This window comes from Poecilia reticulata, chromosome 9 (assembly GCF_904066995.2).
Source record: "Poecilia reticulata chromosome 9, P_reticulata-male-v2, whole genome shotgun sequence".
Taxonomy (NCBI): domain Eukaryota; kingdom Metazoa; phylum Chordata; class Actinopteri; order Cyprinodontiformes; family Poeciliidae; genus Poecilia; species Poecilia reticulata.
In genome coordinates this window covers 11,262,438-11,289,007 of record NC_088838.1, presented here as the reverse complement: position 1 = coordinate 11,289,007, position 26,570 = coordinate 11,262,438, and the positions used below count along the sequence as shown (strand labels likewise).

Genomic DNA, 26,570 nt, shown 5'->3' with positions numbered 1-26,570 from the left:
AGACATCAAAGCCAACGAAGGCTTTATTCATAAACTCCTAACGGGAAGTTTATGAGTTAGATGCTGTACACAGCTCAGAAATTTCTGGAAGAGCGGCTTGTTTAGCCGCAGCATTGAAAAGCTGAAGACACCGTCCTGATGAGGCGGTGACCTGATGACTAATAAAACAAACAATGAGGTAAGAAAGAAAAGGGTTATAATGTAAAAATGATTTCCGTTTAGAGCCTCATCATTTTTATCAATTATTTCTACACCGTTCGTCGCTCAAGGACATCCAGTTTCCTTCTGTCTGACAGCCTGTGTGCAGCTTCTCGCTAAAAATCCTCCCACCACTGTTACACCATTGGTCAGAGAAGGAAAAAAAAACTGTGAGAGAGCTGCTCTCTTTGTGTTTCAGAACTGCCAAATAATGACTGATATTAATTGTACAAATTACACAAAAGGTCTTATAATGGCTTTGACAAATGACGATGGAAAGCAGTTTGGCTTCACAAACCTCAGCAGTCCAGTAGAAGCAAAAAGATGTGAAACGAAATGAAGTTAGTTTAGAAAATATTCCCCATGGTGCAGTATCTTTATTTAAAGAAATAAATAAAGTTGTGTACACATTGCACATCTGGCAGGAGTTGTATATCATGAGCTTCTTATGAACGCAATGTGTTGGAGTGAATTGCAGCAGCCTGATCTTTTAAGGCAGACCTGTGCAGATGCTGTTGCAGTAATCAATTGGACTAAAGATAAACATATGGATGAGTTTCTCAAGATTCTGTTGGCACATTAGACCATTGATTTTGAAAATGTTCTCCTGGGGACAAAAGGCTGTCTTTGTAATTGTCTTTATGTGTTTCTGAATGTCGAGGTCTGAATGCATCACTACGTCCAGATTTTAGACCTGATCCGTAGTTTCTAGCTGTAATAACTGAAGCTGCGTGCCGAGGATGTAAATATAAAATAGGAGGTGCCCCAAGATGGTACCTTGGGTAACCCGTCGTGTGATTACCGTCATGTCAAAAGTTACCTGGTCTTCAGGAAAGACTTGAACCAGTGAAGTATTGTACAGAAAGCTTAAGGATAGCAAAGTGTGTTTGCTTCTGACCATATCTTTGTTTTCTACTCCTGTACTCAAATTAATGTTTTATTTTTTTCCACTGTGTGTAAACAGCTTTATTTATTTGAACACAGAAAATCATAAGGGCTAAAACTAATCACCAGTCGCTCAACCAGGTATGAAAACTGTTCTGCATTAAAAGCCTTAAGGGGCTTTAAATTGGAAAATTGTGATATGTTTGACCCTTAGTTACATATCCTTTGGTATATAGAGAGCTACAGAAAGAAATAACATGTATGCAAACAAGAAGACAACCAACTTTATGATATGAAATGTGTGCAACACTGATCTACCATGTCATAAACCAAAAAAAATTATGCTGAGGGAGGCTGGACTGAGACCAATCTCAGCACATCTACAGAGGCGTCAGTCATTTTGACATTCAGTCAAGTACACAAGTAAACTGGTTTCTGCCTCTAGTACTCTAATCAGCAACTTACTACATCAGCACTTTCACCCGTAACATTTTACAGAGGGCTTTCTGGGTCTACATGGGATTGAGGACCAGGAAATGCCAAGGTGAGCAGTTCTAAACACGGGTTGTTATTTATTTTCAATGTTTGAGCAGAGACAAGATGTAAAGCAATGTCACACTTCAAAGAAACCACCATCATATGAAATAACTCGCGACAATATTAATTTAGTACTTCCTCTGTTTACCTACCAAAAAGTAATTATGAAGAAAAAGTGCAATGGTGCTAAAAAGTTTCAGGTTTAATGCAAGTGGTCAAAACAGATGGGTTATATGAACACTAGGACATAAGTAATCGGGAATAAAAACGCCTCAATCTGAGTATTTTCACATCTAAAATTATCATCCAAATGAAACGGGTATGTCGATTGATGATGCACAAAGCCTTGTTCCGTCTTCATTCTGACTGTGGCAAACTGACCTGACCACATGTGGGTCCTATGCCAACGTGACATATTTACGCCTTCAGTGAAGAGAAGGTATAGAGCAAACTTAATTAGGGAGTGGATTAACGTCTCAACCAAACCTGGAGCGGAGATGGACACTTTGAAAACACAGAAGGAACACACTGCTACCGCTGTCTGTTTTTATGTTCAGTAATTTTCCAACTTTGCGCGTGTCAGTGCGTCTACTCCGAATAAAACCTGCTGCCGACACATGTAAAGATTGGATAATGAATTTTGTTCTCATATGAACCATTATTTTTCTCTCTCCCGGTCTGAATGCATTTCAGTCCCATAAAGTAATTTTGCGCAAGTAAACATAGCTACTGTCCGCTTTAATGACATACTTTTGCTAATTTTGCTAAGCATTTGTTTCTGTTAGTTTTATGTGGGGGGTGAGGGGGGAAGCTGAATAGTACTGCACGCAAAAGAACCCTACCCCATAATAATTTTAGCAGTCTTGCAAAATCTTAAGAGTTGAGGTTTGGGGTTTGCACAGGGAATTCGCACAAAGACAAAGGGACGATGGTACAAAATGTAACCAGCTGCCATAACTCCAAAACTGAGAGGCGAGACCTAGTGAGGCAGAAACATTTGTGCCGTCGTGTTTGCATTCTGCTGTAGGATCTGTGTAAACTGCTGATGGAGGATTGTTAGGACTGGAGACCAGAAGCCACAACACAGCAGTCCCAGAGCCCATATGTGGAAAAGTTTTATCCAAACATTCATTCTGAAACTTCTGCCACCTATTATATCCTGTAATTTACTGCTGTATAAACACTCCTCCCCCCCACCGCCGCCCCACCAAAATGTCTGGCCGAGCTGCTGATGTTCTCCCCGTGACCCTTCCCGCTCATCCTAACAGGAAACCGAGCAAGAGTGGTCACTTCCCGTCTGACCTTCTGTGCCTTCGGCGGCCATCTTTCCTGCCTCACTAATCTCCCTCACTCCCACGATGTCCTCCAGCTGTCCTTCCCACCAGCCCCCACACCCCAAACCCAACACCAGCACAGTCTCCTCCTCCGGGTGAGGGATAGCTGCGTGATGTATTGTTACAATCGAATCTCGCCGCGGGACTCTCGACCCGCTGTCACACAGAACCAGGCGGGTTCAGGATGGGCTCAATTGGCCTTTCACATCTTAGCCGGAGCAGAAAAAAAAAAAAAGAAGAAGCCATTCCAGTCCTCGTCCCTAATAGCTTTGTTTTTGCCTGCGAGTGCAGGGAATTACTCTTTGAAAGGGAAGGACATGCATCATTAAATTGCAACATCCTTGACTGCCCTTAGAGGTATCCTGCAGGGGAAGTAAATAGATTGGGAAAATGATACTTTATAGATAGCGATATCGAATGCTTTTACAACGGATGTACAATTACTGCTCATTCTGAACGAAAATATGCAGCACAGCCGGAGGGGATAATTTACTCTCGAAGCAGAACTGTAATGCTCTCTTTTTACCCCCCTCCTCAAGGATCTCCCTCATTTGTCATGTCAAAATGAAGACAAAATGAGATTTTTGAAGACTCCAGGCTTCAAATTAAATTTTTGTTACCCTCTTTTTCTTACAACTTCATCTAACAACAAAAATAATACAATGTTTGCTTGTTTTTTTTTTTGCTATTAGTTTCTACAGGATTATGGACAAAATCAGAAGAAAATACAACTGTAAGTGGATGGATGAATAGAAGTGAATACATTCTGGAAATACCATCGGATTTTTACAGTGACCTTTTCTTCTTGTGCACTTATCCAGACCAGAAACATAAAAAAAAATAACTTTTTCATCATTTGAAAACAAGATAAAAGAAAAGAACAAAACAAAAAAAGGTGCTATTTCTACTAACTTAATGAATATACTACATAAATATGCCACTGAAGTCATGCCACGCTTTCAGTGCATTTGTGCTGTGGCCATCTGAGAAACAGCAATAAAAAAAAAAAAGGCCCGCTCCCAATAGAAGCCGTCTGTGACTCGATCAGTCGCTACAGGTAATTCCAGACATGGCAAAATGCACCAGGTCAAAACGATATCGTCACAGGGAGGCGAGATGTCGTTGTCATGAAAGCGTCTCCGCAGAGAGCAGAACGGGCAGGATGGGGTGGGCGCGTGTGTCCACATGTGAACCACTGTACTCTTACTTTCCCTGAGAACAGCACCAGCAGAGTCTTCCTCCTGTACTCATCATCTGCTGCTGACGCCAGCTTCCCCCCACCGGCCCAAAACACCCCTTCCAGTCTCTTCTGGATCCTGACCAAAGCAGTCACCACTGAGCCATCCCTCACATTTTCCACTCTGTCACTCACTGGACCCCGTCCCGGCTCTCACACATACAACGCTCAGCTTTTGGACAGAGATGAGAGATCTGTGTCAGTGAAAAACATCACCTTGTATTCATTGCTCCGGGTTGCCCCGCTGCCGCCAAGCTTGGATCGAGCTCTATCGTAAATCCTTACAATTGACAAACCTCTCCTGCTTCCCAGGGGCTCCCGTCGATCGCATTAAAACATTCTGCTGCGTTTTCCGCTGAACTGGAAGGGGAGAGTTCGCAAAACGCTCACAGTCATATATGTCTGAAAAGTCTTTTAAGGGGTAATGAAAACAACAAGACAAAATCCTAGCGTTACATTGGTTTTACTCTTCCTTTCAGCACCCGAAAACTAAGTTGTGCTATAAATGTTTTTGTTTTTTTTCTGAACTTGGTATTCGGTTAATAGGCACCAGCAACCCTCCCGACCCCACTAAGGGACAAGGGTGTAAAGAAAATGGATGGATGGATGGATGGTATTTGGTTAAACACGTGCTCTCAAGCACCGTTTTCCCCTCCGAAATGTTCCCTCTAGGCGTCAACATTAAAACATTAATGCTCCTCACTGTGCTTTTTCAATACACTGTTGAGAAGTTTCTAATCCACACCGGCAATAATCTATGACTCACTACAGGCATCCACTCTCGGGTACATATAACATAATTTGACACATAAATTGTTATTTTTTTCTATTGCACGTCAAGAATTGTTCACTTTCAACGGAGGAGCTATTATATGTCATGAACACCCCAAGAAGCATGTTTACAGTGCGTCTGTAAAGAATAACACTAAACTACCACATTATTGTCAGTGGAAAGGGAAATTAAATATTTAAGTTCTTTTGGAAATAAAATCAGATGACTGTCCTGTGCATTTTTGTTCTGCCTCCTTTATAAAACAGCCTTGGACTGAAATTAAAGCCTCAAGTCTTTCAAGGTGCATCTCTACCTGCTTTGTACATCACTGTTTTCAGACAGCAAGCCTTCTGAAAACATCCTTTTTCAAATCTTGTTAAAAATGATTTGGATTTAACCGGTGGGTTGCCAGTTTGAACACCTGCTATGCACCATTCTCATTGTATGGCAGACTCACCTCTGTCAGTCTTCTCCAGGGTAGCAGTGGCTACAATGTAGCTCGCCATCATCGGCGTATGACCCTGTGCGTGAATGGGTAAATGAGTCAATGTAGAGCAAAGCGCTTTGGAGTCCTCGGACTTGATAAACCGCTATTCAAGTACGGGTCATTTACCTTTTATCATCATCACGCACCATCAACCAAAGGATAAGAGGGCCTAGATGCCGCTGCTTCATCGCCTGAGCGTTAACCTCCGCTGTACCTGCTGCCCCCCTGTTGACTCCTTGTGTTTTCCCTCATGTGCTTTAGCCTTTTGTTAACTCCCTTCTTTGTGTTCATCCTTCAAGGTTTCCTCCGTCGTCACCTCCAGAGTTCCTCCTAGGGTTCCTCACTCGTAATCTCCCTGCAATAGTTCCTGGGTCAACGGCTCATGACCTCTTGTCATCATTCAACCACTGATCCAACATGTCCTGCTCCCAGCATCCCCTGTGCCACGTCAGCCAACGACTCCCCGGACTCTGCTCATTCTGTCCTGGTGTTCATCACCTTCGTCCACCGAAAGCCATCAACCATTCAACCTTCCTTAGGGTTCATCTCCTTGGCTCACCTCTGTCCCTCTACCTCACAGCGTTGCCGTTTCCTGCCTCCTCTGACTTTCCAAGACTCTGCTGTATTCAATAAAATCTGTAAAACTTGTACTTTGTCTCCTGAGAGAGTTTTGGAGAGCCGTGAAAAACATGACAAGTTATGATGCTGTTTGTTTACCAATATTCTCCTAAAAAATAAAAAATTCTGACATCTCGGACAACTCGATTTAAGATGAGATTAAAATACACAAAAGGTGGACTCTATTTATACTAATTACTGTACTAGAAAACTTCCCTGGATTAAGGGATCTACTGGATTTTATTACGGTTTACGAGAGAAAGGACGGTAAAATCAAGCAGATTTTTATTTGCAAAAGAATTTCAAACCTGGTAAATTTTTATTTGCACTTCCCAGTTATGTGATCACCAGTGTCTTCAATAACAAGCATTTTGCCACAGTACCCATGTTGAACACTGAAACAAATATTTAAAGCAAACTTGAAGGAACTTAAATCTGATAAACTTAGTCCGACGTAGAAGAACATCCAAAGACACGTGTTAAACTAAAAAAAACCACAATGCAATATGACAAAAATGTCACGGAAGGACGACATATCCAAAGGGTTCAACCTCAAACTCAGCTGTAAAGGATCCAGCCGCTGCAACCCTGAACTAAATAAAATGGGTCAAAAATGTTGCTGTAGAAAAAAAACAACAAAAAAACTCCATGAATTATTATCATCAACCTTCATCATTTTCCTCATATAAATAGCAAATTCATGATGAATATGTTAATGCATTCTTGAGTATGGGAGACATAAAATAATTAAAGCCAGTTTGATGTTTTCACATAACTCCCCGGGGCAGATCTTTAAAAGACTTTCATCTCTGGAAAAAGGATCCCTCACAAACAATGAGCCCAAGCTGGCCATTAGCGACGAAAGAGTGAGACGTTGCTTTGAATATAAACGCCTCAAACTGTCAAAAAATAAAAATAAAAATTGTGCTATTACCTGAGTATGATAAAAGGAGTTTTTTTTTCTTGAAATGCATGTAAAGCAGAGACCTTAGAAGTGAAATCTCTCTCTCCCGTGTTAAAAACAAAGTGCTGCATACCTGTACATCAAAGTCCCAAAGATCAGTAAGAGACTTATCTACTCGTTAGGTAACATGTGGAGATCAGAGAACATTGTAATGAGCGTGATAGGCTGGGATTAAGCCGCTTTAGCAGTATTGGATCTTAATATTTCCGTTCTTCAGCTACTCTTTCAAAAAAAAAGAAAAGAAAAAAATCCTCAACCGGCGAAGCTCTTTCCACGTCCTGATTCATTGCTTTTATTTTCCCAGGATGCACCTCTTCATAAAGGGCTGTAGTCATGAATAGTGACTTGGATTCCCTGAAGCATCCTGATCTCTTTGTCTGCAAAAGTGATGGATGAACAAAAGTGTCGGTAGATGAGGGAGAAAGAGGGGGAGAAGAAAAAGAGAAGAACGGTGGGGGAGGGAGGATCCTGAGATGGAATAAGGCCAGAAAACAAGAAAGAAAAAAAAGGAGAGGAAAAGGTGGAAAGTATCTGATGAGAGGAGCTTATCAGCTGACAGGAAAAAAGAAGCAAGGAGTGCAGTGGTGGGGGTAGCAACTTCTTGAAAAGTAAACGCTGCAGTAAAAAAAAAAGAAGATAAAAAGAGAAAGAAAGAAATTGCCCAACTTACAGTTTCGCCTGCAAGAAAGACAAAGTGGTCAAGAAAAGCAAACCGACTCCCACTGCAACCGTCCTCCTCTTCCTCAGCCCCTCCAGCTTTCCAACAGCCTGGCAAGGCGAGGGGAGCTGGCCAGTTTCTGCATGCTTGTGCAGCGTTTGCACTTACTGAGGTTACACAAAAAGGCCAGAGTGTGTAAAAAAAAAAAAAAAAAAAAAAAACTTCAGAAAATTAAGTTAGAGGCCTGTCCACCTGCCAGCTTCTGCACTGCAGCAGGCGCTGAGACAACCTTAACGTTGTGGCCGTCCCTCGGCTGAGGACTTTGGGCTCTTTTTTTTTCACTCACTTGTGGCGACCTGCAGCTGAGGGCATGAGCAAAGGCGAGCAGCGTTACGTTGAATTTTGACACAAAGCTGCGTCGTGTCCAGGGGAAAACCTCGTCAGTGCAGTCGAGTTGTTGGGACAAAAGAAAGAACAAAAACATAAAAATAAAGAGGCACAACTCTGGCACCATTTGCTTCACACTAAATCTGCAGCTTTGGCGTCACATTAACATGGCAGCACAAGCAGAGAGAGCTGACAGGTCTCCAGTGGATGAGATCTCTTGTTAGCAGGAAACGCAATTTCGCAAAGGAAATAAAAAATCCGGCTCTGTTAATTTTTCAAGGAAACACATCCGACGTAGCTTACGTAACGGAGAACCGGAAAACACCGAGCCGATGAGGACGGAGGGGTTTCAGAGGCACCGTCCCTTTTGAAAATAGTCACTTCACCTGCTTACCTTCTGTATTAATAATAATAATTTACTGCCAACTTCCCACGGAGGAGCTCTTGTGCCTGAGCAACAGCTAAATATTTCATCCAGGCATCGGTTCAACAGTGAAGCCAAGTATTACTGGAGAGCAGATTGAATAAAAACATGAAAGTCCTTTTCAAAATGTTTCAAATAACTCACGCAGCCAGATTGCTGCGAGAGACGAGCAGGAGAAGCAGCACTAATCCGAGTGGTTGTCTCCTCCACATTTCCGAACTTAAAAACGATTTAAAGCGATTTATAGTTGAAAACAAACACACCCGAGTCGATGAAGCAACATAAACACGTAAAATTTGGAATTTTTTTATTATTATTTTAAATGGAGATTATTTTTTTAATGGAGAAACAGGAGAGGATGTGACCAATTCTTGAGGCAGACGACCAACGATCAAGCAATTTTAAACTTCCGAGCCATCTTTGAAAATGTGGAGCTATTTTCACAAAATCCTTTACAACAGAGAGACCAAAACAAAATCACTACATCGCTAAAAGCAGAAATTTGAACCTTGAAAAGCAGACTGAGACAGACGGACCTCTTCCAGTTTGTGTTAATGTACCTCAGGTTTTATTGCCAGTCGTGCAAAATGTGTCTCAACACAGACATTAGAGCTAATGCTAGCTACAGCAGTGCTGACACCGGTCCACAGCAAAAATAATAATATTTATATAGTGTTCTTTAATTACTGTCAAATATCACTATTTGGTTCAAAAAATTGATTTGAATGTGATAAATTGAGATTCCAAAGCTCTCCACTTGATTGAATCTAGCCTGATGCAGTCTAGCGAACACTGAAACACGGCCATCTGATCTGACCTCACATTGCCAACAGCAACGCTAATCCCTCCATTTAGCAGGAAGAAGTGACGCATCCAACTTTTACTCCCCACGCCGATACACGGTGATGTATTCCATGGCAACGGCGCCATTATTCATGCTTGGCGTCGCACCACGGCAACAGACTCCACCGTCTGCTCAGCCGGAACCTGACTGATGGGGCCGACTCGCGCGAGGAGAGGCTTGGAGAAAAAAGGTCACGTTGTTTTCCATCGGATGACCTTGGCCACGCGAGCCACACGACTCAGTTTAAGAACAATTTGGCACAAAATGAGGTTTTAAAAAATAAAAATAAAAAAAGAGAGAGAAAGGACCGCCTCATCTCTTTGGACGTCACAGATTTCCGACTCACTGCTTTGTTCACACAACCACATACAGGTCTATCGGATGGCCTGCTCAACACTCATTGCTCACAAAATATGTTAAGTGGGTGGCTTTTTTTTCTCTCTCTCGAGAAACAACAATCACTTCGAACAAATCACCCATAAAAAAAAAAGAAAAGCTTGGGCTATTGAAAGCGAGTGTGACTCATCCAAATGAACAACACGCAGCGAACGTGTTTGCCGAGATGGGCTTTCATAATCCACTTCGCGGCTGTCAGACGTGCTCAGGCCTTATCAGAGGAAACGTCTGGCCACATTAGCACAAGCTGTCCCTGTGCCAGGCGACAGTGGTCGGCTCTGATCAGCGCTGAACTGGACATGGTGTGAGAGCGTTGAGAGGGCGTCAAAGTGCTTCAACCGCACAAAGTGGTGATGTGTTCACCAATTTCACCTCGACTGTGCTGCTCCTTTCTCAAGGATGTTTTTTTTTTATTTTTTTAAATTTAGAAATCAGGTCCGGTACCTTTCCCCCATGGACTCACAACTTTAATCACATTTGTACAGTGTGCCCATCCAAAATGCTCCATATGTTTCTGCATTGCACAATTCATCTGTAATCACTCAGTATATGAGGGGTAGACGGTTAATGCAAGAGACCGGCTGTGGTTGAGGTCAAATGTTTGCCGTTTTAGGGCTAAAAGCACGAATCAGTCTCCAAAGATTACCACCGGACTCTTAGGGGTTTCGACAAAACGCAGCCTGCCCCGGTTTTTTTTTTTTTTTTGCTGTACACGATTCGAAAAGTTATCGATTGTGCTGAGGTGGCAAAAGAGGAAGAGTAAGTCACTGAAATATTAACAGTAGAGTGTTACAGCTGAGCCAGAAAGATGGTTTTCTTCTCATTGTACGGATATCGCTGAAAAGGGGTTCGCCTCAATGAGACGACTGCATGCCCTCGGGTTCCCAAAAGCTGGAAGAAATATGCATAATTCAAAAGGACCTATGATTAATGAATCATTTATGACATTCTTAGAACGTGTTATTACTCTGGAGGAGATAAGGGTCAACTCATTTAATTAGTATTAAACTCAGAAATATGGTGAAAAAAAAAAACAATCTAAAATTACTTTTTTTTCTTCTTTTTTTTCATTTTACTTCTTGCTGCTGGATAAGAGGGTCCAACAGGAAGAATAAACCCTGTGCAGCTCACAGAGGAAGGACACTTAGTCGTAATTGTAACTAGAGATGTGCCGATCAGGTTTTTTCCTGCCAATACTGATACTGATCACCCATGAGGGCCGATCACCGATACCGATCACCTAATTATTATTATTTTTTTATCATAAACACTACCGGTTACATTATGTGGAAAAACGAACCATGAATTCACCTCAATTTAGACAAAAACTCGTTTTTAATAACTTCTTCCAAGAAGAAAACTAAACAAAACAGGCATTCTGCAAATTGTACTGCTATCGGTAATACTATCTTTAACAGACTGATAACATATGAAGGCTCTGAAGAGGCTAAATAATGCAAAGAGCCAAAATAAAACCTCTCAACATTGCCAAAAAAATTAAAGTATAAAACTTAACATTCAAAGGCAAATACACTACACCGATCATACACTTTTTCACGGAAATCGGCTGATTATGATCGGTGACCGATCGATCGGCACACCTCTAATTGTAACACACAGTGAAGTCACTTTCTTTACAGTATGAGGGTTTGGAGGTTTCCATGTTGTTCATGCTTGTATTGTTTGAGCAAATGAATATTTAACCTTAAGGGCATGGATGATCCAGACCCACAGAGGCCCACAGTTCTCCTCCTGATGTCTTCTCACATAAAGAAGCAGTGTGGTTGATGGATTGTCTTAAAATATGTCCAACAGAATATCCTCATTTAACTCATGTTAAACTGTCTCAGATTTATGTGTGCGTCAACCTATCAAAGCTTACAAAACCATGACATCATCATCGGGGATTTACCAAAGTGACTCAAGGCGTAGTAATCTCAGTCTTTGTAAACTTTTGACTCTGAATATGTATCTCCCTATCAGTAAATGCACCATGCTAATGCCAGTCAGAGGGGATTTTTTTTAAAGCCATTTTTTTAGGATTTCCATTTCTGTCTGTTTGTCAACATCCTGGTGTAAAAATGTTGGCAGCCTTTTTGGAAATCTGAGAATTGCAAACTTCAGGAAATACACATAAAAGCTGCTGTTTTACAATGTTAGCCATCCTAACTGCTGATGTACATTAGCTAAATCCTGCATAGCAACTCACACAGTGATGTGAAGCTTAACCTGCTTCTTTGGCTTTTCTCCACTTCCTGTGCAGCTCATGTCGACTTGGCCGGTCCGTCAAGTTTCTCATTTTAACTGCAGCTTGTGGAGTATTTTATTTAGCAAAAAGAACCAACTTCCACCTGCATATGACTTATTCCCAGTAAAGGTTCCTTCCAGCTTTATAATTATCCCCGAGCAGTGAAAGCGAAGGCTTATTGTTATTTGATGCATGCCTAATTCTTACACCACTGGATTTTAAGACTTCAATCTAGATGCAATAAGTCTACTTTTATTTACTTATTTTCACATTTTGATTATTCATTGCTTCATGTTTGAGTTTTGTTTATTAATAATCACTAGTCACATTTTCAATCGAGATAAAAATAATTTTAAAAAAACACGTCCGAGCTTTTGAATTTCAGCAGCATTAAATCTCCTGCACTGCCTGTCAACCTGCCAAGGTGAGCAGCAGGACAAAGCAAAGAGACAAGCGGAAAAACTAAATCACTAAATCTATTGCATTTATATTTATATATATATAAATATAAATGCTGCTATGGCTTTTTTCACACTGAAACAAATCCGTCATAACCCATCCCCCCCCCACCCCCCATGGGACTCTGACATGAATCAACACCTGAAAAGACTTTGCAACGACAACGTTCACATTCTTTCACCTGACTTTCTCCGACTGAAACGCATTGATGCAAAGCACACAACCGGAGGCAAACGCCGTGGAATCACGACGGGCCGCAGGCGTAAACCCCGAACGCATTCCCAGACATGCGATGGCATGTGAGCAGCTCCTCCGAGAAGGAGAAGTGGACGCGGGCTGCCAGCACCACCTGGCACACTTCCTCCCCTCCGCAAGTTACTGCAGGATGCTCCTCCTGCTCGCCCGCCACCGGGTTTGGCCTCGTACCAAGAGCCGTGATTTAGAAGTACTTACAGGTGACACGGAGAACGGAGGAGAGGAGGGCGGGGGAGCGCCTCGCATTGATATTCCAGCTACTGCTCAGGCAGCACACAATCAAAATAAGTGATATTGCTTGTAGGGCCTGAGCCACGCTTCGCCACAAATATTCCCCCTCTTTTTGTCATCGCTCCAAACAGCTTTTGACCTTGCTGTGAGAAGGAAGAGTCGACGTCACAAAACCTTCGCAGTCAGATATGCAGCTCCAAATGGTTTCGGATGCAGGAGCAACCGGTACTTGGCAAGGTTTTGGGAGCTTTTTAGGAAAGGATGTTCAAAATGATCTGAATTCTTATTGCATAAATAACAATTACTGCTAAATGAGCCTTAATCCCCCCCAAGTACGGTTACTGGTGAAGTGGTTATTTGGGGCATTCACACCAGCCCAGTTCAGACCGTTTCAATTGAAATCTGGCCCGTTTGTTTAGAAAGTCCGGTTTGTTTGGTGAGCTCTGATGCGGATCCGCCTAAAAACAGAGGTCTCGGTTCGACTGAAGTGAACTGGCACGGTTTGAATGTGTATGTGGATGCCGACCGGACACTGCTCCAAAAGCAGGAAGTGGACTATGTCGCAGGGCGTTCTGGTTAAATGCAACCCAAATAAATGTGCGGGAAAATTGTCTTTTTGCCAAAGACTAAAGAGAAATCCTGCAACTGCTAAAATCTGACGTCGCTCCACTTTTGTTGTCATTTTGTGAAGAATTAAGTTCCGCTCAGTGTCTTGTTTCTTGTTCGGAGGTTTATCATGTCGTTTCCTTCAGTAGTTCTTGGTGCGGCGCCACCAGGGGCCAGGGGTGAACAGGTTTCTCGAAGACTTTGAGTCGTTTGACACAGAGCAATTTGCGAATGAACTACACCATCTGAAAGAGTCACAAGTTCAGAACCGAGTCTACGAAACTGTCTGGCGTGAAAACGCCCTAATTTTATACAGCGTTAGAGCGGCGAGGACAGCCCAGCAACACGACGAAGTGGTCATTCAACATAAATATCCTTCAAAATGAAGCAAATGTTCACGACATTCAAAACAAAAGGAGAGCTACACACAGTAGGGCATAAAAAAATAGAAGACAACCAATACAAAACGATTTACTATTTGCTATCATTCATTCAGATGGTTTTATGTTCACTACGTTTAATCACATTATGCAGAAGCTGTTCCGACCTGTGTGAGACGGTCTTTAGAGGAGTGATTTACATGAGCGCAAGGATACTTTAAGACGGGCGTTTGTTCAACAAGGAGTCAGCCAATAAACGGAAGCAGGAGATGAAGCGGCGTTTACACAGACAATGCTTTGATAAGGCCTTTGATAATCCCCGCTTTTCTGGCAGCAGCGGGCCGAGTCAGACTCCCGAGCTCTGATCTGAGCGACCTCCCAGACAAGCCTGATAAAAAATAAAAAAATAAAAAGAGAGAGAGAGAGAGCAGCTTTTAAACTACTTCCTTGATGGAAAAGCAAGATATCCACTTTAGAAGTTGAAAGTGGCGACTTGCTAGATTACGAGTTCGAACGTGACGTGAGGAAACGATTCCACGACCCAAATCCACAGGCTGCCAGGAGCTGCGGACACTGAACTCATCACAGTAACGCAATAAAGATGTGGAGCGAGAAGCAGACCCAACGAGGGCTGGAAAATCAGGTTGGCTTTAAACTCAACAACCGTCTGTCTGATGCTTTAAAACAAAACTACGGGGATTATTATATTATGTTTCGACGGAGGAGAACCGTAATTTCGTTCTGATTAGCTTTTTTGTAAAATGTTTCGAATTAAGACTGATTTCAATGTAAAAGATATCCCGACCCAATACAAAATGCATCCCCCCCCGCCCCCCCCCGGCCCCCCAACAATGGTTTCATTTGTTAGCACACAAAGCTGCCTGTTTAAGCTGAGGACTGACTCTATTGTTTTGTAGCTGCCGCCGCCGTATTTATTCTTTCACTGGAATCCTGTGTGAACTTTAAACCAGATGCGCGGACAACCACACCCTGCGGAAAAAAGAAAAAAAAATCTAACTTTTCACCAATATATGTTTCTAAATTTCTAGAGGGCCATATCAAGGTGCTGTTTAGTAAATCTGACATGGAGATTTGTGTCGTTTTTTTTCTAGCAGTGGTTTTTGCTTTCGAACTCTGTGCTTAATTATGGCAAATGCGTTGAGCATTGCTCTAGATCAGAGGTTCCCAAACTGTGGGGCGCGCCCCCTAGGGGTGGTGCCGTACCATTGCGGGGCGCGGGAAGCCGTCTGGATGAAAAAAAACAAAAATATGAACGTATGCGCTGGGTTTTTACCTTAGAATGGCCAACTCTGTTATTTCTCTGTCAATTTGATACAGTAGGGGCTTCCACACGTCCCATATCTGTGTCCTCTGTCACCTTTATCAGCAGTTAAAACGGTTTAATCCGTTGTTAACATGTCGTAACCTGTTTTTCCGAGGCGCCTTTAAGCGCAACATGAGCGCTACGACGCTCGCGCTGGGTTTACACCTGTGCGGCAGCAAACCAGCAAAACGAAAAGAACTTTTCACAGTTTTTCCCCCAAACTAACAGACTGTTGAGTAAAGCTGTTGGATGCAGGTAAATTTAGCTAAAAGATGACTAGCTAATATCAATAGCCTACATCACCTTAAGCTTGTTAGCTTGTAGGCTACTGGTGTTGTGTTCTATGTTCAGCTACGATTCATTTTGACCCCCAAAAGGTTGATTTCCCAGACCTGGATGTGGCTAGTGAAATTAAACTCGGCTGTAAAAAACAAGTGAAATCAGAGTTGAAAAGGTTGCTTCTCCGTTTAGTCGTCGTCAATTTATAACTGCATTTACTGGGGTTGTTCAGGTTATTCTCGTCATATAGCCTATCACAATTTGAACACTAGTAAAAAGTGTAAAAAATAAAAAAGAATGTCTTTTGTTCTGTTTGTTGTCTTTTTTTAAATGCATCTTGTGTTTTGGACTTTTGACTGATCATTCCTGAAAGTCCTAAAATGGTCAGGAATCATAATTCTGTACCCAATAATTAATACAATAAATAATTAACAATATAAATAACATATTTTGCGAGTTTTAGATGGTTTTATTTATTTTAGCTACCAAACAAAACAAAACAGTAAAATATGTGCCTGAAACGTATAAATACTGGAGGTTCCAGTTTATTTCAGAGCATCATGCCAGTGCTTGTGGCAGCCATCAGCCTCCCACCATCACACTCCCCACAAGAAATGCTTAATCAGATAGCCAGCAACAAATATCAATAAATAAGGTTTGATTAAAATAAAATTAAATAGGAAACCATTAGGCTTAAGTGGATGTTTCACAGCAGCTACGCTCCAGCAGCCTCTTGTGATTCATTCCCTTCCTCCAGTCTGTCATTTCCCATCAGGAAACCGTTCCACCTCTCCCCGCGTTCCTCCTCACTCCTCACCTCTGCAGGTTCCTCCCTCCATCTCCCTTTTCCTGCAGACATACGAGTGGAATCCAGCCAGCTGCTGTGGGCCTAACGGACCCCCGAGGAGGGCGACACCTCGGCGCCGCCCCGGCTCCGATTCCGCTAAAAACCCTCTTTCTGACAAAACACAATTGAACTATACTGATGACAATGAGCTGCTCTTCCACATGGTAAACCTTTGCTTTGCGCCGGATCCGTCAGCAGAACTTGCTGCCTCAAAGCTTGGCCTCCTCAACCAGTCGGTCTTTATTTTTACAGACCACCTTTTCACACGCAATGAATGAAGGCGACAAAGGCTGGCTTTAAGCTTTGAGTAAAATTAGGAGGCAATAAACAAAACAATAACAAAAAGCTAACAGGAAAGAAACGAAAGGGATTTGTGCAAAGTGTGCAGAAACATGCTGGTTTGAGGGACTGAGGAAAACAGTTCTGCTAGTGGAGATACTAAAAGTAGACAAAGATTTTAAAGAAGAATGGATTGTAAAATTCTGATAATATTTTTAGACCTGAAATCAGGACCAATAAAAAGAGCTTACTCTGACTGGTAATCAACAAATCAGTGTGTCAAAACTATGAATTCCCACAAGTTTCTGTTTGGTATAATCACACCAAACAACAGCAGTGCTGGGCCATGTGGTTTAGTAATTAATTTCTGACTTTTTTTTAATACCAAATCTGATTTTAATCACTGTTTTTGCTTAAGAAAAAAAATCAAAACATAAAACACTTGCCCCAATGAATTCAAAGTCGAAATAAATGGAAGCTGTAAAACAAGATGGTAGTTCTTGGTCAGGCTGCTGTCACTCTGAACTATAAAAATCCAAGGAGTGCATTGGTGGAAACGACAGTCTAAGAAATAAATCTTCAAAAACAGAAAATCTGATTAACTGATTGAATTAATTAATTGCCCAGACCTAGCAAGTTCCCTAATGGACTTTCTTTTTTTTTTTTAATTGAGCAAAAAATCACATAAAACTCAGTGAAGTGCTTTGACTGATACATTGGAAGAACCTTGTAATTTCTTTATTTCCTGTTTAATACACAACTACAGTCCATCACAGAAAATGTAGCAGATGTTCCTCTGTTATGTCTTGTAGTGCTTAATTAAAAAATGCATTTGTCAAATTTAGAATTGGCAGCTCAGACCTAATAAATAAATAAATAAATGAAAAAAAAAATAGAATCCAAGAAAATCTGGTTGGTGCATCTCTATATTTTCAAACTGGGGAAACTTCCTGGTGTAATGATATAACTCAACATAATTAGACGTTTCTGGACACTGACGAAGTACGAAAAGTAAACGGTGTCAGTAAACGCGTCCGTCGCTGAATGACTGTCGACACATTGATGCTTCTTACTGTAATGGGAGTAGCGCACCATAGACACTGTGCCAGCCAACATCGCAGCGACGCTGATGCATACACTCAGCGGGAAACCATTTGAAAGCAACGGCAAACGCACCACAATCACACCCAACGACAAACGGCTCCGTTTCTATTTCTAGCCTGCTTCCCTTACATCTCTCCGCACACACGCGAAAGACTTTAAAGTCTATATGCTCCGCTCCCGGCTCGGTTTCACTTTCTTCTCATGCAGATGGGATTTCACAGTCAGAGCTGGCGTGCACGCCACCTGACCTTTTTCACGTACATTGCAGGAATCCTTTTCACAGCTTCCTCCCACAGACCACCGAAACTGTTCCCACACATACTCCATACTGAGCAACAAAGGAGAGAGAGAGAGAGAAAAAAGAACAAACTCACAGCTCTTTTTCAACAACACACAGCCTTTTCAGTGCACAGGTAGCGGCATTGAATCCCCCGGCCAGCCCGTAACCCCTAATGAGGTCTTTGTCTTCTGCTGTTTGCGCTCAGTAATTAGCCAGAGAGAGGGCAGTTAGTCGTAGGTAATGAGCCAGAGGAGAGGAGGCTCTGGAGCCTCCGCAACCAAAACAAACAAAGCCTCGGTGTGGCAGCATGGCAGCCATCAGAGGCTGATGGAGGTTTATCTTTGAGATGCACACGGGCCTCCTTGCAGCAAGTGAGCACAGTGACACTGCAGAGGCCTCAGACGCCCAGCAGAGAGATACATGCCGACATGCAGAAACGTTGTCAGATTTTGTCACGTTGCCACCACAAACCTCAACGTTATTAGATTGGGATTTATTGTGATGGGCCAGCACATCACTGTGTGGTGGAAGGAGAAGAACCGTAAATGTTTTTCAAAATTTATTTTTACAAAAACAATGTCTATAAAGTGGTGTTGTTAAGTTTGTACTTTTCAACCTAAAGGCAAAAATGTTTGACAGAGAATTTACCCTGCATTTCACCTTAGACACGTTCATCCCCATGGCAAAACACGGTGGCGGCGGCATTGTGCTGCGGCAATTCTTTCCTTCATTCGGGAGAGGGGAGCTGGTCAAAGTTGACAGAAAGATGGACGGAGCGAAAATACAAGGTGATTCTGTGGGAAAACCAGTGAAAGGCGACAAAATACTTGGGAATGAAATGGATGTTCACCAAACAGAAGAACGACCGCAAACATGCAGCCAGAGGTTTAAAAGAAGGCTTTAGATCAAGAGTGCTCAAAGTGATTTTAGTTTTTGAGAATTATATATTTTTTGACCCACAAGTACTTTTGAGCTGACCATTTTGGCTCAAGTGACAAAAAGTTTGGACACCCCTGGTGTAGTTTCTATTCATCTTAGTCATCTTCTTTGTTGGTCCCCCCAAAAAATTCTGCTAGGTTTGTGGTTGTAATGTGGCAAAATGTGAAGAAAACCTCTGACACACGCATATGTTTGCAAGGTACTGTACATTTTGTTCGATGCTGAATTTTATTTCATAGTTTACTTGGAAATTAACATTTCAGTCACCCCATGATCAGCAAATATCAAACTTGAACGCCGACTTAAACTCATGGGGAAGCCACCCGAGCAAATAATCAGGATATAAATTCAATTTGCACAATGTCGGTGGGAAAGATCATCCTCGGTTGACACGTGCTGCATTTCAATGTCTGCGTCCCACAAAGCAAATTTCTATTCGCTAAGAAAAAAGGTCACAACAAACAAGGGAGTGACGCACACACACGAATGCAGATGAGCTGATCTGTGCCTTATACCCCTCGTCATAAAAAGGGAAAATATTGAAGATGTGAGTGCTTAAAAGCCAGGCGGCAGAATCAATCAGCGTAACGTCCGTCTGACAGGCCGGGAGCGTTGGTGTATGACGGCAGACGGGTCTGTCTGTTTCACCTAGGGAGTGCTGTAGTGAAAGGGGATCTGTCCGAAGCAGTGTTCAGATTTTCAGCCTTGCATCTGGGGAGGAGAACAGATCGATCCCAATTGGCCGGCAGCCAGTCGTCGCCTTTGCCTTCACACACGCAGGGCCGGCCTCATCGAGGTTCCCGCGCCGTGATTCATCCCGCTGCAAATTAAGTACACATGTGTTTGGACTGCCAAGCTGAAGAGAGGGACCCTGCAGCATCATCTGCGGTGCCAGCGCTGTCGTCATGACGCTCTGATTACAGGGAGCGCACTGTAAACTAAACCTGCAGTCTCATTAGTCGGCCTGGTTGCTGCCCACAGGAGATCCTCCCAAACCCACACACCCTGCACAGCTCACTGGGACAGGGCACAAACCTCCGCATGGAACACCGCGCACACACACACACACACACACACACACACACACACACACACACACACACACACACACACACACACACACACACACACACACACACACACGCGCACGGGATCCTGTAAACTTTTCATTCTCATACATGGACGGCAGAATTCTTCAATAACTTATTTCCAGCTGAACAGACACAAAATTGAAGTAATTATCTTTGGACCTACAGAGTTGGCACTTCTCAGGTACTACAGCTAAGCTAGTGATCAGGTCTGAAATCTGGGTGAAGTAATGGACTCAGACCTGAACCTTCAGAGCCACATAAAGGCAGCTACAAAATCAGCCTTTCATCACCTGAAGAATATTTCCAGGATTAGAGGACTAATGTCCCAGCAGGATGTAGAGAAACTCATCTATGCGTTTATCTTTAGTCGCTTCGATTACTGCAACAGCATCTTTACAAGTCTGGCTAAAACCAAAAAAAATCAGACAGCTGCAGCTCATCCAGAACGCTGCTGCTCACATTCTGACTAAAACCAGGAAGATGGATAAATCACTGGCCCAAAAATATATTGAAGAGCATGTTGAACCGTCTCAGTTGAACCAATTGTGCTACACAAATAAATTTGACTCCCATTTCCTGCTGAAACTGGCCTCAGAGGATGAGATCAAAAATTCCCCTAGTGAACAGGATTTCCCAACAGCGATGGAGTGCATGCCTCAAACACCATGTTTGACAAGCTCACGATGCGTCAAAGACGATGTCCTGGCTGGAGGTTGGGCGCATTTAGGAGCGGGTGGGTGGGGGGCGGGGTGAGAGTTCAGAGGATTCTCGTCAGGCTGCGCCGTGACAGGTTGATCCCAGACGGAGGTGAAGGCAGCGCTCCGAACGACACCGGGAGACGAGATAAACGTCAGGCCCAGCTCTTGCTGGCTGGCTGACAAAGTGTTTACTGGCTCATCTCACAGCCAGTCAAACTGGAGGCACGTGTGAGGCTGTGCATTGCACTCTGTTAGACAGGGAAACGCCAGCGAGAAGGATCAGAAACTAAGCCTGACATCTTCGGAGACCATTCCAGGGTTGAACGGATGCGAGGAAAAGCAGCCGCGCTCGTTTCCACGTGTTTTATTCAAATGGAGCTGAAATAAGCCGTTATTTACTACGAATTTACTTGTAGAATTAGTTCCTCCCGTAACTAATTCTACAAAATGCAAGGCGCCTTGAAGAGGTTTTCGTACCCCTTCAGTGGAAGAGGGATTTTGCGCACTAGACCAACATATTAGGGCGTAATTGTGAAATGTACGTTGTTTTTCCAAGTCTTTTACTAATAAAGGACTTAGTTTTTTGGTATTTGTGTTCAGTCCCTTTGAGTAAATTGTCTAAAAGCAACATTTCCCTGCGATCAGCGCTCTGTCTGAGTGGACGGCGAACTTCTGCGATCATCAGTTTTCAAGTCTCGGCACAAGTTCTAAATTAGATTTAGGGCTGATCTATTCAAACACATTAATGCAATTTGATTAAGGGATTCCATATTAGCCATGGCTGTGCCGCTGATGGCCCTGCGACAGACTGGCGACCTGCCCAGGATGTACCAAGCCTCTCGCCCAGAACGTTAGCTGGAGATAGGAACCAGCAACCCTCCCGACCCCATTAAGGGACAAGGGCGTAAAGAAAATGGATGGATGGATGTGCCGCTGATGACCAAGGCAGACCTTCATCCGAGTCTTTTTGCAGTCTGACTGGTTTTTCTCTAAGATTGCCTCATTTACCTCCATCCAACTACGCCACCGACTTCGGCTTTACTACCCTGTCCCTCCTGAATAACAGCATCCCCAGAGGATGATGCGTCCAGCGCCGTGTTTCATGGTGGAGATGGTTTGATTGAATACAAATTCACATCAGATATTTTCAGTTAAAGGGGTATGGATACTTTCGAAGGACACTACATAATCACCAGGAACTGCATAAACTTTTTTTTACAAAACCTGGCAAAAAACCAGAACATTAGCTCATCTAATAAAGTCAAACCGGAGAAAAATAATCTGTGTTTAGTCAATGTTTGCTTGTAAAACCAGACAGTTACCAGCCCCACACACACACACACACACACACATCTCAGTAAAACTTCAGATGGATCTAATTCAATGAGGCAGAGCCCTTACCGAATTAGAGACGTGCTTCTGTTCCGTCTGTACTCTAATATAATGATGCACTCGCAAATTAACCACAGCAAACCCATTAAAGGTGACACAGAGCAGTTCCATGCACTGCGGGGTCACCTTCTGCAGATCCCATGTGTACGTCTGTGAGCCACGTGACGCTTACATGTTGCATAACGTCTACGAATAAAAATAAAAAATAAAAAAAAAACAGAAGACGATCAAGAAACCCACAGCCTATGACAGAAAATTATGAAATGTGTTTAGGTGGTAACTTGTTTTTCCTTTTTTTTTTTTTTTTTTGCAGATGTGACCACTGCTCGCGATAAAGCTTCAGATATAAAACTCATTTTGTGGCTATCCTGATTTCTAGCTGATCAGACAAATTTAAGCCTACAAATGAAACATGAAAGTTTGGATTACTGAACAGAAGTTGTGAACTCCGCCATTTTGAATTTTTAGAAAGGTTCTATTAAATGGTTTCAAACAGTTATTATGTGACCTGCTATAGCAAACTCTCTTTTCTTCTGCATTTTGTACAAAAGCAGATGAGTTGGTCTTCGAGGCAGAAGCTAACTGCTGGTGCAAAAAGGGAACCAACTCAAACTTTTCGCATACAAAGACACCTCCAGTCTCAGAAACGCGGTTTATGCAAAGGCTGTTTTAGAAACCGCTGAATTGTCGTCAATGTTTACATAAAAGTAAATTATTATTTACATCAGAAATGGAGGCAGTGCACTTCAGTTGTGTCAAATGTTGTTTTACATGTTCCTTTTTTTCAGCACTAGTTTCCCACTGGAAGGTCACCAAGGTGAACATATTCCTTCCTCCATTTCCTCCTTAAATCACTGTTGGGTTTCTTGTAAAAATGACAAAAAAAAAAAAAGAAAAAAGATTGTGGTTATCACAATCTTTTTGTGATAACCATCCTGGCGTCCGTCCTGGCGTCATCCTGTACCTCCTCTCAGCTTATGAAGATGTAAAAACTGTCCTGTGACACATTCGCTAGTGGAATCGTTGTCTTTGAAAGGGGAGTAAACAGAAAGGCACTGACTAAACGGTGCTCACTCTTGATGACCTTAGTCAAGGTCGTGGCATTCAGACTGCTGGATGATGACGAGTCAACATAAAACAAAAAACAAAAAAACATGTTAACTCCACTTGAAGCACATTAGTGCTGTTTGCTTCTCAGTTCTGCATCTTACATACACGGGCCTCAGCAAATGAATGACACAAAATATTAATACAGCAAAGTGTTAACCGGATGGTCCAGTGGTATTTTTACTCAAGCTTACCAGATTGGGAAAATCTCAAACTGACCCACGCCTGCTTAAGACATGAAGCTACTCTTAAAGTGCTGTGAAAATTATTTGAATACATACATGTACGTCTTCTGTTTTCGCTTCCAAGAGCAAGAAAGAGTCGGGAAAGAAAATGGAGCTTTCTGAGGTGAAAACCACACACAACCGCCTCATCTCACATTTACCTTCAAACATTTAGATAACCCCCCTCCCCAAAAAAAAAAAATCATGTGGATTGACCAGAACAAAAGTGGAACTTTTTGGAAGGTGTGTGTGTGTGTGTGTGTGTGTGTGTGTGTGTGTGTGTGTGTGTGTGTGTTTGTTTGCGTGTGTGTGCGTGTGTGTGCGTTCTCTGCCAGAAAATCCCGCAGGAAAATGTCCAGCAACCGTTTTGTGACATTAAGCTCAAACACACTTGAGTGATGATGCAGCAGAGAAATGATCCAAACCACAGACAGCAGCTAGTCCACCTCTGACTCGCTCATAAAACGAAACAAAAATAAATAAATAAAAAAATAAGTGGAGAATTTTGGAGAAGCCTGGTTGAAATCCAGACATAAATCTCAGAGATCTCCCCTCATTGCTCTAAATCTCTCCAACGTGGCTGAATTACAACAGGAAAGTCTGATTCCCAGTTATCACAACCGCTTGGCAGCAGTTGTTGCCACCAAGGAGGATGGAACAGGCTGTAATTAGGTTTAAGAGGATATTACTTACTCACTTTTTTTGGGTTTGGATAGCGTTTACCAGCTGCTAAATTAAATCACCATACGAACACTGATCCATATTTACTCAAATGATCTCTGTCTCGGTTTACTAAAAGACAACAAAAAACACACCACAGAAAAAGTCTGCAAGGGACAATAACACATTTCCACTGAAGCGCCTCCACGCTCCTGGAAAGCAACAGCCAAGTCATCTCTGCCCATGGTCTCCTGCCTCTTACCTGTGTCCTGCCGAAACTGGTGCATAGACTGCAGGTCGATGATGTAAGGGGAGAGCTGGGCATCCACCTGCCCGAGAACCACGCTTCCCCTGGCGTCCCCCTTCAGCACGTTCTCGATGTGGTGGCACACCGCCGCGCTGTACGGCCTCCAGCGCCCGTGCTCGTTCAGCCACTCCCAGACCACCACCCTGGCCAGGTTCTGAGGCGGGTATCCCACCCCGTTCATGGGCACCAGCAGCCCCGACCCGGGGCGAGCCATCTCTCTCCGGCGGCGGCTGCGTCTGAGCTGCTGGGCTGTGTCCCCCGTGCTAGAACACCACTGCAACCCCCCCAGGCCCCCCTAACCCCCGCTGCCAGTCAGCTCGCGCACAGGAACATCGTTTTGGACCAGCCCTCAAAAGAGAAAAAAACAGCTCGAATCAGCAGTTAGCGTGATAGTCCCTCAGTTATCTCATGCTGCTTTCAGGCAGTCGGCTCCGACGAAGTCATCTTCAGCAGGTTTCTCTCTTGACAGGGGCCACTTTCGATGATGAGCCGAAGTCTACCTTGTCCTGTTTGAAGTGACAGATCCCGATCCTGATGCTGCTGATGACCACAGGAGAGCTACAGCAGGTCGACAGAAGACAGCCACTAAACAAATGACAAGTAGCAAAGAAAAAAAAATATATAATAAAAATAAATCCACTAATAAACAGATGTCCTAAATGAGTTTCAGCTACTGAGGCTGCAGCTCTGCTACTGTTGGCTATCCGGATTTCTGTCAAAATCTATGAAAACTGAGCGAGTCTACATGCGAGCTGTGTCAGCAGCAGCAGCAGCAGTAAAATAACTGCCATCAGATGTATAGATGGGCAGTGTGCAAACGCAGCAAAAAAATTAAAACAAATAGAGCCAGCTATCATCAGATCATCTAAACGGTATCTCACAGAAACAGATCTGTCTGCTATGGAGCAGGGGGAAAAAAATTACAACAACAAAATAGCACATGCGATCTCCAGATTAACTGTTAATACTAGTCAGAGAAAATGCCTCAAAAGAGATGTTACAGATACAGACCTGTAGGCAGCAGCAGCAGCAGCAGCAGCTGTGGTGCCACAGACCCGTCAGGTAAGAGGCTGCATCTTGCGGGAACCGGGATGAAAACCAGAGAGCAATACGAAGAGGGGGTTTAAAACAAACAAACAAAAAAAAAAGAAAAAAAGAGAGAGATGCAAACCCCTCCGACACACGCCTGCCTTTTCACAGACCTATCCCTATACTCAACGCTCCAAATTGTCCCGCAAACGCTGAAGCTGCCCCCGACTCCGTTACGAAAGAGCGAGCCGTCGCCGTGCACAGATCACAGCGGCTTGTTGGTGCGCTGCCGCTGCTGTGTGCTGACTGACTGACTGACTGACTGACTGTGTGCCCTAGTTGCGCGGTTTGCAGACAGAAGCCGCTCCGCCGGTGGGGAGGATGTTTCCTTTCCGTCCGTGTCACACCAACAATCAGACGCTCCTAACGCAAACACCCGATCCCACGCTGCTCAAGTATGCGCAGCCGTGCACACCTGTATGCATGGACAGAAACGTAGCCTATTGGTCAATTTCACAGAAAACACCGAAAAGATGGCACTTCCGGTATCCGGTTTCAAAATAAACTCTGCATCGTCAACGAGAGGAGCTGACGACGATAAGATGGATAAACGGGTCACACTCACACACACACACACACACACACACACACTCACACATCTATGTACTTTTTGAAACGTGAAAACCGCAGTGTGTTTCTCACTGAGATCGCACGTGAGGGACTGGCACAATTCAGTTCAATTCTGTTTTATTTATACGGCGCCAATTCACAACACACGTCATCTCAAGACACTTTACAAAAGCAGTCAGATCAGTCAGACACCGTTGAAGTTGAAGTTATCGTTCAAATCCAAGGAAACCAAGCAGATTGCATCAAGTCACTGATTGGATGAGCATGTGGCAACAGTGGAGAGGAAAAACTCCCCTTTAACAGGAAAAAGTCGTGTGTGAACGACCGTCTGTCATGACGGACTGGAGGTCTATAATTTTGATGTAAAGTTGTAGGCAGCAGTAGCTCAGCCGATGCTGCCACCACTATGTATGTACATTTGTATTGAAATTTGTGTGGTGTGTTCACGGTGATGTACAGC

General features: G+C 43.2%; 1 protein-coding gene across 3 annotated transcripts in view; it reads right to left on the bottom strand.

The window, feature by feature from the left end:
* dtx1 (deltex 1, E3 ubiquitin ligase) overlaps nt 1–26,231 on the bottom strand; it is a 56,985-nt gene extending 30,754 nt beyond the window's left edge. The window contains exons 1-2 of one of the 3 annotated variants that reach the window (XM_008419187.3): nt 25,463–26,231; nt 24,407–25,036 (exon numbers count right to left, since the gene is read on the bottom strand). In XM_008419187.3, coding sequence (XP_008417409.1) covers nt 24,407–24,665 — 259 coding nt within the window. In that variant the 5' untranslated portion in view covers nt 24,666–25,036; nt 25,463–26,231. The remainder of the gene's footprint in view (nt 1–24,406; nt 25,037–25,462) is intronic. The other 2 variants (XM_017306840.2, XM_008419186.3) reach the window with 2 other exon arrangements.
* Nucleotides 26,232–26,570: the final 339 nt, after the last annotated feature.